Source organism: Solanum tuberosum, unplaced genomic scaffold (assembly GCF_000226075.1).
Source record: "Solanum tuberosum cultivar DM 1-3 516 R44 unplaced genomic scaffold, SolTub_3.0 scf00118, whole genome shotgun sequence".
NCBI lineage: Eukaryota > Viridiplantae > Streptophyta > Magnoliopsida > Solanales > Solanaceae > Solanum > Solanum tuberosum.
This window is the reverse complement of record NW_006239043.1, coordinates 177,975-192,437: the sequence shown is the minus strand read 5'-3', so window position 1 is coordinate 192,437 and position 14,463 is coordinate 177,975. Positions and strand designations below refer to the sequence as shown.

The 14,463-nt window shown below is 35.6% G+C and overlaps 2 protein-coding genes across 2 annotated transcripts in view; both read right to left on the bottom strand.

Annotated features, from left to right (window-relative positions):
• Positions 1-5,608, bottom strand: part of LOC102599495 (F-box/LRR-repeat protein At5g63520-like) — a 15,341-nt gene extending 9,733 nt beyond the window's left edge. The window contains exons 1-2 of the mRNA XM_006350196.2: positions 5,375-5,608; positions 2,975-3,082 (exon numbers count right to left, since the gene is read on the bottom strand). Coding sequence (XP_006350258.1) covers positions 2,975-3,082; positions 5,375-5,590 — 324 coding nt within the window. The 5' untranslated portion in view covers positions 5,591-5,608. The remainder of the gene's footprint in view (positions 1-2,974; positions 3,083-5,374) is intronic.
• A 1,277-nt stretch (positions 5,609-6,885) lies between these two features.
• On the bottom strand, positions 6,886-13,388 carry LOC107061125 (F-box/LRR-repeat protein At5g63520-like). Its single transcript, XM_015309907.1, has 9 exons — positions 13,128-13,388; positions 12,804-12,911; positions 11,006-11,098; positions 10,783-10,911; positions 9,882-9,921; positions 9,616-9,768; positions 8,736-8,917; positions 7,895-8,013; positions 6,886-7,354 (listed from the first exon to the last, which is right to left on the bottom strand). The coding sequence occupies exons 1-9, from the start codon at positions 13,386-13,388 to the stop codon at positions 6,886-6,888; spliced, it is 1,554 nt and encodes a 517-aa protein (XP_015165393.1).
• Positions 13,389-14,463: the final 1,075 nt, after the last annotated feature.

Below are 14,463 nucleotides of genomic sequence, written 5' to 3'. Positions count from 1 at the left end.
CTTCTCTGCATCACAAAATACCAAAGTGTCATCAGCATATTGTAAATGGGATATAGAACTTCCCAGAGAGTTTTCTTCATTCACAATGAAACCCCTTATTCTATTGTTCACCTGAGCACTCTTCAGCATATCACTTAAACCTTCCATGGCCAAGATGAAGAGAAAAGGAGATAGGGGGTCTCCTTGTCTCAATCCTCTCTCGGAAGGAAAGAAACCAGTTGGGGAGCCGTTGATCAAAACTGAGAACTTCACTGTAGTCATACAGAATCTCATCCATTTTATCCAGGTGTTGCCAAAACCCATCATCCTTAATGTTGTCCACATATGTTCCCAATTTAAGTGATCATAAGCTTTTTCTATATCTAGCTTGCATAGAATTCCGGGAACTTTGGATCTGTATCTCATGTCCACACATTCATTAGCCACCAAGATTGCATCCATGATTTGCCTGCCCTTTATGAATGCCATTTGTTGCTCATCTACTAGCTTTGGCATAACTTTCTTGAGTCTCTCTGTTAAAACCTTTGAAATGATTTTGTAGATACTTCCAATCAAGCTGATTGGCCTGAAATCTTTCAATTCAGTTGCACCCACCTTTTTGGGAATCAGGGCTATGAAAGTGGCATTGAAACTTTTTTCAAAGTAGCTCTGATCATGAAAATTCTGAATGGCAGCCACCACTTCCTGTTTTACCTCTTCCCAACATTGTTTGAAGAAAGCCATTGTGAAACCATCAGGGCCTGGTGCCTTATCCCCTGCACATGAAAACACACAATTTTTAATCTCCTGTTCTTCAAATTGGCCTTGCAGAGCTGCATTGTCTACTTCACTGATCCTAGATTGAACTCTAGGATTGAGCTTGGGTCTCCACACTTCTGTCTCAGTGTATAGTTTTTGGTAGAAAGTAATAACTTCATCTCTGATCTCAGCTGGTTCAATCACACTGGAGCCATTGATGATCAATTTGTCAATATTGTTATATCTCTTATGGCAGTTAGCAGTTCTATGGAAGAACTTTGAGTTCCTGTCCCCTTCTTTGAGCCATAGGGCCCTAGATCTTTGCCTCCAGGCCACTTCTTCTCTCTTGGCATTTTCTTCAAACTCCACTGTCAACACTGCTCTTAAATAGGACTCATCATCAGATAGAATTCTCTGGTCTTGTATCAAGTCCAGCTCCGCTAGCTGGTTAAGGATGCTCTGTTTTTGCATACCTAGGTTGCCATGTACTGTTTTGCTCCACTCTTTCAACTTATCTTTCAGTAATCTCAACTTGCAGGCTAAGATATAATCCGGCCTTCCCACATAAATTACAGAATTCCACCATTCTTTAACTCTTTCATTAAAATCTTTAGTCTGCAGCCACCAATTCTCAAATTTAAAAAAGAAATTTGATCTCTCCCAGTTGCCACACTCCAACAATAGTGGGTTATGGTCAGAAGTTACTCTAGGTAAGATTGATTGTTTAATCTTTCTAAAGGCTACTTCCCACTCTTCAGATATCAGAAATCTATCTAATCTTGCTGCAATATCATATCCATCCCCTCTCCTCCATGTGAATCTGCCACCTACAAGTGGTAAATCTTGTAATTCCATGTCCTCCATAAATTCAGAAAATTCTTCCATCTCCCTATTGAATTTGTTGCAGTTTTTCTTCTCAGATGGGAACCTCACTACATTAAAATCCCCAGCCACCACCCAAGGTCCATTAAATAGACCCCTCACTGCCCCCAACTCTCCCCATACTTCTTCTTTTTCTTCTCTATTATTTGGAGCATAAACACCAGAAAAATGCCATCCTAAGTCTTGTGTCTTCCCTGTGAACTTACAGGTGATGCTGTAAGCCCCTACTTCACATACTTCCCCCTCCCATATATTACTATCCCACAAGATAATGATGCCACCTCTTGTCCCTCGTGCCTCTAGTTGTGCATATTTCACTTTTCTATTTGCCCATAAATCTTTTACAATCCTGCTTATATCTCCCTTGATTTTTGACTCCTGGAAACAATATACATCTGCCCTCCATTTATTCATCAAGTTTTTGATTTGCAGCCTCTTACTTGGATCATTGAGGCCCCTCACATTCCATGAAACTATGTTAACCTTCATTTAAATCGTCTATAAAGCAACCCCCCCTACTCCTTGTTCCATAGCTCACAAAATTACTCTTTGGTTCCAAATTCTTGAGTTAGTTCGGGACCTTTCCTACTGGAGTTATAGGAACTATGGCTCCCACGCCCTTCTCAATAGTTTGTCTCTTATTGTCGATCGCCATGAAGAGGTTCAAGGCCACTTCTTCGCATCCAATGAAATGTACCCCAAATTCTTTGCTAAGTCTGATTATATTTTGTTGGACCCATGATGAAATTTACAAGTAGCTTTTATAAATGTATAACCAGCACCAAGAGTGTGCTGGTGCGGTGAACCAGTTATAATGTCCTGTTAGTCATAATAGACTATGTAAAGACTCTCTACATCCTGCGTGACTTCTACCTCAGCCATGTTGTCCGAAAAAAGAAAGCAAAAGCATACATATGAACTTGGGACTAGGATATTCTCCTTTTGTCTTGAAAAATTCTAGAATTCCTCTCTTTCCAAGTGGTCCTCCAAATAGTAATAGGGAAGGTATTTTATAGTCGAGTTTGGATAGCCACACAAATGTTATGCCATATTTAAGACAACAAGTTTCAAAAATTCTATAGCGACACAAATGTTGTCATATTTTAGGCACAAGTTCCAAAAGTTTCACCATCTTTCATAAACTCCATGCCAAGTCAAACTAAGCCTAAGCCATTTAAATTGAAACAGGGAGAGTACGGAAGTCAAATTAATATCTTAATCTCCGAGTAAAAAAAGTACTTACTCATCAGAAAATGTTTCTTTTTCAATATAGACAATTTAGCAAACAGATCTGTCGACTGAGTCACAACATATAGTGCACACAAATGCCAAATTCAGAGAGAAGAGTGCATACCAGCCGGTGAGCTTCATCCAAGTCAAAAGCAGGACCAATGGAAGCAATGACAAACTGGGGCCGAATTGGACAAGCTAAAACTTTGTCAATAACATCATTCACAGCAACCTACACCAAAAATTGAATTCCCACTCAATAAATTCATATAATAAACACTAAAAAAGATACTGCCTTGGTTCCAAAATAGTTCTCCTGTTTGGTTTTCTGAAGTCCAACAAACTGATTTTGTTATCAAATTTTAACTATTTCCTTTTATCACTTCTCTTTTTTTTATAACCATGGTGTCCGAGTCAACTTGACTGCATCTCAACTAATTCCACTGAGTACTTTCTATTTTGCACCAGCACACGTACTGGATAAATGTGTCCACCGACGCTGGCTTGGACAGAAGGGGAAAATCACCTAGTGTTGTTGCCTCCTCTGGGATTTATAAATAAATTCAAACTCTTAAACATAAATTACTCCCTCTGTCCCAGAAAAAAGGTCAGGTTTGGAGTACGAGGGTCAATTCCTATAACTTATTATGTGTATTCGGACGCCAATTTCTTCACTTTTTTCAATATAAGTAATACTTGCATATTCAAAAATACTGTAAGAAGTACTCCAAGTCATAATTATTATAGTTAAAAAGAGAAAAGGTTCAAAAATGGCCTTAACGTATCACAAATGGTTTTAAAATGCCCTCCTTCCACCTATAAAAATTCCCTCAACATTCCTTTTAAGGTCTAAAAATAGCCCTTTTTTTAACAGCACAATGACGTTGCATTGATGAGTCATTTAATGAAACAAGTGGCTTCATCTTATTGGTTCACATAAATTTTAAAATCAAATCTAACTATCCAACCCATCTAAGGTAAAAGATCCAAACCCACCTACAACCCATTTTTTTCAATCTATGAACATCTCTGTTTTTTCCTTGTCTAAGAGAAGAATAAGGAACCTTTGAATTTTTGGTTGAATTTCTATGGAACAGCCGGCAGTTAAACTGCCTTCCTGATTTTCTGTTGTGTTTTCTTTAAGACTTGAATATTTATGATGTTCATGAACGAGCTGGAGCCAGAGCGGAGAGGATTTCAAGGCGAGGGATTGGAGTCTTTTAATGGTACTTATAGGTTCAATATAGAATTTCTGTCGAGGCATGAGAGTGGTTTCCGGTGGCAGAATGGCCCATGGCTGCTAGGGGGTTGTTGATTATTTCTGCTGCAAGAATAGGCCTGTTTGGAAGTTCAACACAATGATGGAACAATTGGTAGAGGTGGAGAAAAGATGATTGATAACAAGGAAGGGTGTTTGAATCCTTGTGAATTTAAAAAAAAAAAAAACGGGTTAGTTGGTGGATTTGAATCTTTTACCTTAGATGGGTTGGATAGTTAGATTTGATTTTAAAATTTATGTGGACCAATAAGATGAAGCCACTGGTTTCACTAAATGACTCATCAATGCTATGTCATTGTGCTGTTAAAAAAGGGTATTTTTAGACCTTAAAAAAACATTGAGGGCATTTTTTATCTAATAGGTGGAAGGAGGACATTTCTAAACCTTTTCCCTAGGTAAAAACAGTTGAAAAAACATAATCGAAAACAAATAGACTCTTCATATAGTATTCAGACACCCAGCTCTTCACTTCCCCAATATAAGTAATACTTGCATATTCAAAATTTCTTTAAGTACTCCAAATCATAATTCTTATAGTTAAAATAAGTAGGAAAAAATACAATCCAAATCAAATTGACTCTTCAAATAGCAGTAGCACCATTTTCCAGACCTAACGAGAGTGACATTTTTCCACACCCAAGGGTGTCTCTTAGTGGTCAATAAAGTGGATTGAGCACCATGAGATCCCAGGTTCAAATCCCAGAAGCAAAAACACTATGGGGTATTTGGCCATCAATTTTTTTTAACCTTTTTTCAGAAGTTGTAGTTGAATTCCGAAATTTGAAAAACAACAAAAGGTTGTTTTCACTCCAATTAGTATTCATGATGAAACACAACTCCAATTTTCAAATACTATCATTTTTTCACTTTGAAAGCAAAAACTACTTTTTCAATACTCACAATTTTCATGGCCAAATGCCCATGGGGCAGAGCTAGGTAGCCTTGAGAGGTTCATCCAAACACCATTCGAAGGGTAATTACACTTCTTATACGCGGTTAAAATTATTTTTTTCATTTGTTTACTTATTCATGAAAATTCTAGCTTTGCCACTGAAACGCCCTTGGTAGACAGAGTTACCTAGAAACTGCATGTGGGAGGTGACAGATATCTCGTGGAACTAGTCTAAAGAGAGTGACATTTTTTCTAATTAGGTCAACCAAACGATTAGCCATTCGAAACATAAACTAAGACAAAGAGATTATATGCTTAAATTTTGAGTTACACATATGTGAAAATAGAAGAACCTGAAGAGAAGGATCGAGTGAAACAGCAGAAGAGAGCTTTGGAAGAGAAAGGAGGCGAGTGATGGTAGCGTTCCACGAACGGCTCACACATGCTGCTGCTGCACATTCTACTGCTGGTAGTTTTGAGAAGATGTTGAATAGAAGGTCTTCTCCGATCATATCAATCGTCGCCGGCGATAACGCCGTCGCCGGTGGGTTCTGCCTTGGTTTATCCATTTTCTGAACTGAAATCCCCTCGACGTAATGGTTTTGTGTGTTTTCAGTGTTCGGCTTTTAGCATTTTGGTCCTTTAATTATTGGTAAATCTAATTCTAGTCCATATAAATTGTAAGTATGTTTTTTTGGTCCTCTTGGTATGCAATATGTTTTTATGCCAGTGGCGAATGCGCTAGCTAAGAAGGGCTCTACAACAAAATTTTGTTTTTGAGAATATCATTGTTTTAGATGGATCATCGGCATTTATACTGCAATCACTTATTGCAGATCAACAAGGTGATGTAACACATCGTCTGCTTCCATATCAGACGGCAAATAGGACTAGTAATAGTTTAGTATAAGCATCTATGACTAAAAATAGTAATAGCACATCTAACATGTAGCCTTCGTTTTTGTAGTACTGACCCTTCTAGTACAGTTAGGCCTTTGCCTCTTACTTGTAATGCCTTATAGTTTAATATAAGTTTAATCTTTTTGTGACCAACAGAACACTATTGAGCTTACATAATTTTATTTTATTTTTGTTTTCATTTAGTGTTTGGTGCTCACCTTTAACATGATGATTGAATTTGTATGGTACATCCGCTCTTAAAGAAAAAGTGTTTTTTTTCTCAAAATAATGTCTATAGGTTATCACTAATTCTCATTGAGTGTGACCGAGTTTAGTTGATGGTTGGTAGGCAACGTTCTTCCCAAAGTTGTCGAGTCTGGGGTCTTCTTTCACAAAATTAAGAAGAAAATCTCATGCAAGGAACTTACGTACCTTATCACAATGAATGGTAAGCAGTGGTGAATCCAAAATATAAATAATAAGTGGAACACAAGTTGAATTTTGAACAATTCGATTATGGTATACAATACAACTTTTATCAAACAAGGAAAAAATTTGATAATCAAGATAGAATCATCATATAATCATTCAAATAAGGGTGTTGCTTTTTTCCTAGGTGATTCCAACTTGATGAGATACGAAGATAAGAATGTATTTACAATCAACAACATACTCAATATAATATCACAAATATGGTCAAAAGAGGATAGGATATAAATAAACCTTACTTCTGCCTTTATGGAGTAGAGAGGTCGTCTCCGAAAGAGGAGAGTTCATTTAAGTAACTAAAATTACAACATAACAATGCCAGAATGGCTTTTGAAATATGTATAGGAGACATTTGCCCTCTACCACCAAATTCCAACACCAAAAAGTACAGAGCAATATCCTATTCAAATCACCAAAGATTTTTTGCCACTACCCATCAGGCAACCAGATTGTCAAAGGCAATGCCAGTTAAGCTCTAATCTTCTGGCAATGCAGGAGGAGTATATGACATAACAAGGTAGACGGTGCTAAATTCGTGCAAACTGCAACGTATACAGCTTTGTCCTTTAGACTCCTTTACGTAGAAGCTATAATCTCCATGTGCAATTTCTCCATTACAATAGGTTCCTGAGAAGGTAACCCCAGGGAAATTCTCCAAGAAAGGTGAGGCATCTACATTAGGTTCACCGAAAAATAACTTTCCACGACCATAGCAAGCGAACATCATACCACCAAAAACAGACTTCTTATGCATATGCATGCTTCCATTGCTATTAGAATGATCATCATTTTTTAGGTGGTTTAGATCCTGCTTCAGAAGCTTCATGTCGTTTGAAACATCGTTGCAAGAAGCATATGCCAAATCAGGATTTGCATGGTAAAACTGGAAGGAGTCAAAATCACTGATACCATCACCATGGACATAGAGATACTCGTTATCACCTCTGCAAATTCATATAATTAGTTACAGAAGTAGAGAGAGAGAGAGAGAGAAAGGACGAGGAAAGGCAAAAATAGTTGTAAAGACAGCAGTTTCAACTACGACAACAATATGCCCAGTGTGATCCCACAAGTGGGGTTTGGGTAGGAAGGGCTGTGTGCAAACGTTACCCTACCTTGTGTGAGAGAGAAAGGTTATTTCTGATAGACCCTTGGCTCAATAAAAGCATTTTCAAAAACAGATTCAACAAATACAAGTAGAAAAGAAAAGTACCAGCAGTAAAAATAATAAAGATATCCAAACATTAGTTATACAATTGAAAATGCTTTTCCATGTTTGCAGAAACAAATTCAGTTGAGGAGGACTCCCCATTCTCTCCATGAACCATGGAAACTTCCTAGAGAATAAACCTTCTATCTGCATGCTTTTACACATCAAACATCTCAGGATGGAATTCATGCATACATGTCCAAACATCGTAGAACAATCAAACATCATAAGTGAAGGCCATAAGGATAATCAAGCTCGATGTTGCATTAATCACCTTAAAACCAAATAGAATTCATGCATACACATCGAACTTATGCGAACATCCCCAAAAGTGCATCTCCTCGTCTTTGCAACTCCAACATAGAGAGTTCGAGAATGGGTATGATCTCCCAGCTGGTGAAATCAAATCATTGAAAAGAAACATCAATTCAAAGAGGAGTGAATTATGTTCAAGTGTTTCAAACACACACATGAAGGAAGATGTATACTAGGAGAGAAATTTCATCAATTAGACAGCTTCTAAGTTCTAAATAAGTATGATTAACTTTAAGATTATGCTTTATAGCAGATTATTAAACCATAAAGAATTATTTTTTTTAAAAAGCAATAGTTTAACAAAAGTGATTTCATTACTGCTTCTTATTATGCTATACCTTGTGTAACTGTGCATGTCAATCATGAACATTCTTCTGTAAATTCTTTTATAACCTTAATTTGCGATGGTCAAAAAAAATTTCTTTAGTTTCCAATAGAATTTGAAAATCAGTCGGACAGCATGATCAACTCTAAGTCTCTAATCATCCAAATATGTCCAATCTGCTATAATGCATCTCGTTAAACCCATTGTATACTCTTCCCTGCTAAGTGAGGCAAGAGCAACAGAGTTCTGACATTTGATGAATCCACGCATTACTGAACTTAAAAGACTTCATTATGATGGAAGGAATCAAAGGGAAAAAAACAACGAGACTAGTTACACCACAAAATTTTGCAAGTATTTTGGTAGTTGCCTTTCTAAACAAACCAGCTATAAATTACTTCCTTCAGAAACTAGCTACTTAACTTTGGTGCTGAAACATTAAACCCAATTTACTTCAGAAGATGAACTATCTTACTTCATCATAAATCTGATCTAAAATCGTCTCACCATCCAGATAAAAATCAATGCCTTTTGTTCTCGCCATGAACTGAGTAGAATTGTCACGAAATTTCGCCTCAACATTAACAGCTTTGTATATAGGCCCAATTGGTGAAACGCCAGTAGATAACATTACATGAAACTGAGTTTCCCCAACACCTGTTTACCGGGTCCCAAAAAATGATTTTCTCAATAAATTCCCTGGATATATAATATGCTAAATTACCTACATATACGGAAATATTAAGTAGAAGACAAATCTAATCATCAATATATTTATTGATATTTGTGTAAATACCCATATATTTATGTGTATTTATTTAGTGGTTTATGTTGATGATATCATTATTACCGGCAATGATCAGGTCTTTGTTAAGGATGTTATTTCAAAGTTAGACATCATAGAATTCTTGGAGTAGGCGCAGAAAGCTATGATTTGTGGTTTTTTCGTAATCTGTAAAGATGGCCTAGCAAAGCCTTTGTGCTACACATATATAATATTGTTACCTTTCTCAAAAAAAGAAAAAAGAGAAGAAGAGGATCAATTGATTATGTTTTCTTCCTTCCCATCTCTCTTTCTATTTTATAATTAAGTTGAGGAATAGAACTAGCTAACGATTGAGATGTACTTGAATTGGTAAGTTCATATTATTCCACAAAGATGTTAGCACCAAGCTGATCAAAAGTTGAGTTTGTGATGTGCCTCAAATATTGTGGAATCACACCCCAATATATCAGACTAGCATTGGTGGCAAGATTCTCTCCTACCCGAATGCCTTATAAAGCAGTGCTCTTGTTATTGAACAAACAGGATAACAATATGAAACCACAAAGTCCAGTCAAGAAGCAATTCATACCAGGAGGTTTGTTTGTATCCCTTGAAAACAGAAGAGCTACAGCAGCTGAACTGGACTCTCTGTTATTAAAACGGTTACTTATTGTTCCATCTTGGTATAAAAAACGAGAACCCGCATCACCCACAATGACAGTCTCTTCGGTAAAAGCATAATCTACAAAAATGGGGCACTGAAAATAAAAGTTCTTTCTCATAGAATCAAGTAAGAAGAGAAATTTGGTTCCATAAAAGTATATTGCATAGATGAGAACTATGAAGCTCACTCACCCAACTTTGCAAGAACCGGTTTGATGTCAATGTCCTTGTCCTAGAACAACATTCAAATGAATTTAATTACATTCTCAAGTAAGAAAAAGAAGGTTGTTCCTAGATATTTGAAAAGCAAAAACTTCAAGTGTCTCTCAAAGTTCATTCAGCTTTCCAAAGACAAAATTAAATAAATAAAAGAATATTCTCCCTAGCAGCTTAAACTTTTAGATGAACCTGTCACACACTTCAATATGGTATTAGAGCAGGCATAGGTCCTAGGTTCGAGTCTCACCACCACTCATTCTCAAAAAGAATATCTCGTGCTTGGCCAATCAAATAGAATTTTGCATGCACACAAAGGGGTGTGTTGAAGACAAATATAAATAAATAAAAGTGTACTTTCTCTTAAATGAGTTGGTCACACACTTCAATACAACTTTTAATCCGGCCCACTCTAAAATCTAAATTGATTAGTCCAGACACTCAAACAGAACCTGAATTGCATGAGGTTTAACTTTATCCACAATTTAAGGAAAATAAGGCATCACCACTTTGACAAGTAGGGAATAAACTGTTTTGACAAAATGAAAGGTCTTAAGAGACTTGAGACTTACAGAAAATAACAAAACTCCCATTGGTGATGATGCAGAACGAGAAAACGAGAGGTCCGTGATACTCCTCATGAAATCATCAATCAAGAGTACCTGAAATTTGTTCTCCCCAAGTTAGTGTAGCCCATTTTAAATCAAGTTAGCACAAATTTTCAACTAGATATAAACTATTCATATCCTTCAAAATTCCAAGTAGGAACTTCATAAATTTGAAACGAAAATCAAGTTAAAAAGTGGAACTTCAGATTTCTCTAAATAAAGGCAGACATATTTGTAAAAATGTTATGGTTACTTGAGTAGAGGATTACCCGAGCCCTTTTTAATGGGATTAAATCAACTATTAATCCTGGCAAGAAACCAACAGTCACTAAAACACCCTCGTCCTCATTACGAAGATCCTCATGAGCCTGGTTATCTTTCATGGTGTTCCACTGAACCTGGAAAAACATCATTTTCCCCACGTCAATTCTAGTTAAGAAGAAGTCAGAATGCAATCCCAAGCAGATTCTAGCCTATAACCACTAGATTTACCTCTTCAAACTGGTTAGTGTTAGCATCTTGCCCAAAAATTCCATAAGATATCGAAGTGATAACTGGAATTTGGCAACCGAATCTACCAGTAATCTGCAGAACAATATGGATCCATAAGCAGCACATATAGTTTATTCCAATGTGTGACAATTCAATACATTGAATGGATGGTTTTATTAATATCTCTAGTTTAACAAAGTACAACATTTCAATTGAAGAAAAATAAAAGGGCCCTTTTTATTCTGATTGTTTTGCATATTTTAACTTTCTAATCTTCATATTGATTGCCTCCATATATTAAGTAGTTCGCATAGATCGATTATAGGCTTGCTTGTGCCTAAAAAGATATTGTGTATGAATCACTCGATAACTATGCTCAAAGAACTAGGTGAAAATCTTCTCTCATGACTGCCCACATAAAATAATACCGGTCTTTCACTTTTGTGTTGCATCAGGCAAACACATTTCGAAAGTGATTCGTCATTGGAATAACTACAATATCACTTTTTCTCAAATCGGTCTTGAGATAAAATTGATTGCAATATCAAATGAATAGTCAAAATATAAATGGTGTCAAACATAAATAAATATCATTGATTTGACACATTTTCTTTAATAAGAATTATAAATAAGGAATGATATTTAGTAAAATTAAAAGCATTTTAGAAATTTAACTTTTGACTTCAGTGCTTCTCATTCTTTATAAGTATTCCGAGTATCTGGACATGCACATCATGCGCGAATTCTATATCAATGAGCATGTTTTTTCTTAAATCAAATAATTATAACTGGAAAATCTTATCGCATTAGTTAGGGATTACTATAATACCTCCAACTAAAAACACTCATCTATATCTATATACAAAAATACCCGTTAAAACTCAACAACCACTCTTCTTTTAAAAAAAACAAACTACTCCTACACTCAACCAATGCTCCGTATGAATGTCAACACGCTTGATCCTTGAGACTAATAAAACCACCGCTTAGGAAAGGAACAAAAATCAATCAAATAAGTTTACACTTTCATTTTTCATGGTTAATCTTTCACCTAATCAAATACGTAATTTATTAAGCTTAATCAGAGTTTTACTTTCACCCTCCATCACATTTTGATAATATTTGTTCTCTCTTGAACTTGTATCTGCATATACATGTCGCATTGAGTATGTGTATGTTTGTTTTACTTGTACTATTTCTTAAAATTTGATGGTGATAATTACAATTGAGTGTACATATATAATTATATATGTATGTTGCGAAGTGATTAAGAAAAGAAAAAAGAGGACGATTTTCGTCAAAGTCTGAAGATTATTGTGCTAATACTAACATGAAGAAAGGACCAAGGTCACCTGAGGAAGAAATTAAGATAAAAAGACTATCTTTGAGATTTGAACTCTGACACTTGTAAGTGTATAAGATGAAGGTGCAAATTTAAAAATGGAAAAAATGAGGTTATAAAATTCTATAACAAGAGTAATCAACTTTGATAAGACAAGAATGGAAAGGCGTAATCGACAATCATTATGGCAGAAGAATATATCATAGATAAAGTTGATGAAAAAATGTCGTTTTCGACATCATCTATTAGAGCAATCAAAGTTCAATATGAGCTATATCAAAGATTATTTTATAATGTGATTGATGGAATACATATAACGTTAGTCGAAGAGTATGCCTTTTGACTTCATTCAATAAAGGGTCAAGTATGCTATATTCTATAATAAATGATATATGAAATACACATGCAATACAGGTAAAGAGAGACTAGTACATATAGAGAAAGAAGATCACATACGAGATAGTGAGCTTCCTTCAAGTCATAAGAAGGACCGATGGAAGCCATTACAAACTGGGGCCGAATCGGCCTAGCTAAAACCTTGTCAACAACCTCATCCACAGCATCCTGCACCAAATGTTCAATTTCAACCCAATAAACTTTTGTCATAAACTAAACAAGCTACTCCCATTGTCCAAAATTAGTTCTTCCATGAAGTTTTCAATAAATTACAGTCAATTTTAGTAAAAAAAAAATCATCATTTCTCATCAAAATTCAAATTCTTAAACATAAACCTTCAAATTCTTAAACATAAACCCTAACCTGAAGGATGAATCTTATACCTGAAGACAAGGATTGCAGGAAAGAGCAGAAGAAAGGTTTGGAAGAGTGAGAAAGCGATTGATGATGAGATTCCAACTACTGTTCACACATGCTGCTGATGCACATGATTCTGCTGATAACCGAAACAGAATGTTGTTAAGAAGGTCTTCTCCGATTGAATCAATCGTTGTCGGCTCCGGCACCGTTGCTGCTGCCGCCGGCACCGTCGCTGCAGCTGCTGCCGCCGCCGCCGTCAATTTCTGTCTTTGTTTGGGCGCCATTTTTCATAACTTAAAAGACCCACTATTTGCTTCTTTATATTTTTTTAATAGAAAAAGGATTAAAAATATTTCTAAATTATATATGTATATAAAAGAAAACCTTATGTCCATACGTGGCGTCATCATAAATTAGGATTTACTTTTTATTTATTTATTTTCACAAATCTTTTTTTTCTTTTTAATCTATTTATTTCTAAAACTAGTCTTTCCTTTCATTAAAAGCAGTGAGTTTTATAAAAACTTGTGACTTTTATGAAAAATTGTGATTTTTATGAAAAGTTGCGACTTCAATTAAGAGTTGCGACGTTTATGAAAAAGTTGTGACTTTTTCTAAGGGTTATAACTTTTCCAAATAGTTGTGATATTTTCGATAAGGCACAACAAACATTTTTACACACAATTAAATATTCGTGTACTTTGCTTCTGTTGAATATAAATAGAGAGATTCCTCTCATTTTAAAACAACGAAAATTCTGAACTTCTTATTCTTCTTCTTTTTCTTCTTCTTCTGCACAATTAAATATTCGTGTACTTTGCTTCTGTTGAGTTGCTCACTGACACCATTGCTTAAGTTACAGATCTTGATATTTTTTTTACAGTCATAAATTTATGCTCATGTTATTAAGGATAAATGATAAGATGTTATAATTTTCTATCACGATCCGAGTCTACACCCTGAACGTAGTCGGCACTCGAGAACTATTGTTGGTCCCCAAGCGAACCCTCATCCTAGCTGACTACAAGCGAAAGACTAACTCAAGCATACAAAGCTTAAAAACTGAATAAAAAATTCATGAAACTCAATTACAAAGCTTTAAACTCAAATGAAAAAACTCTAAATAAAAATAAATTATTCAACTCGCCATAAATAGGTAACTTAAGTCTTTAAAACATTTAACAAGATAAATGAAACAGACTTCTCAAACTCTATTGTCTATCTATGAAGCCTCTAAATGACAAGGATGGAAGTCGGGACAAGACCCACGATATCCTGACAAAACTGAAAAGTAAATGAAATCCTCCAGAAGCAAGAAGGCTCACCATAGCTAACTCGAACTCCATGTGGTATCAACGA

What these genes read in the sequence shown, in the direction of transcription:
- LOC107061125 (XM_015309907.1), bottom strand. Translation starts at nt 13,388, where the DNA reads ATGGCGCCCAAACAAAGACAGAAATTGACGGCGGCGGCGGCAGCAGCT. An exon ending in CCTGCAATCCTTGTCTTCAG is followed by an intron (nt 12,912 to 13,127) that starts GTATAAGATTCA and finishes CATTTGGTGCAG; the next exon opens with GATGCTGTGGATGAGGTTGT. An exon ending in TGAAGGAAGCTCACTATCTC is followed by an intron (nt 11,099 to 12,803) that starts GTATGTGATCTT and finishes ATTGTTCTGCAG; the next exon opens with ATTACTGGTAGATTCGGTTG.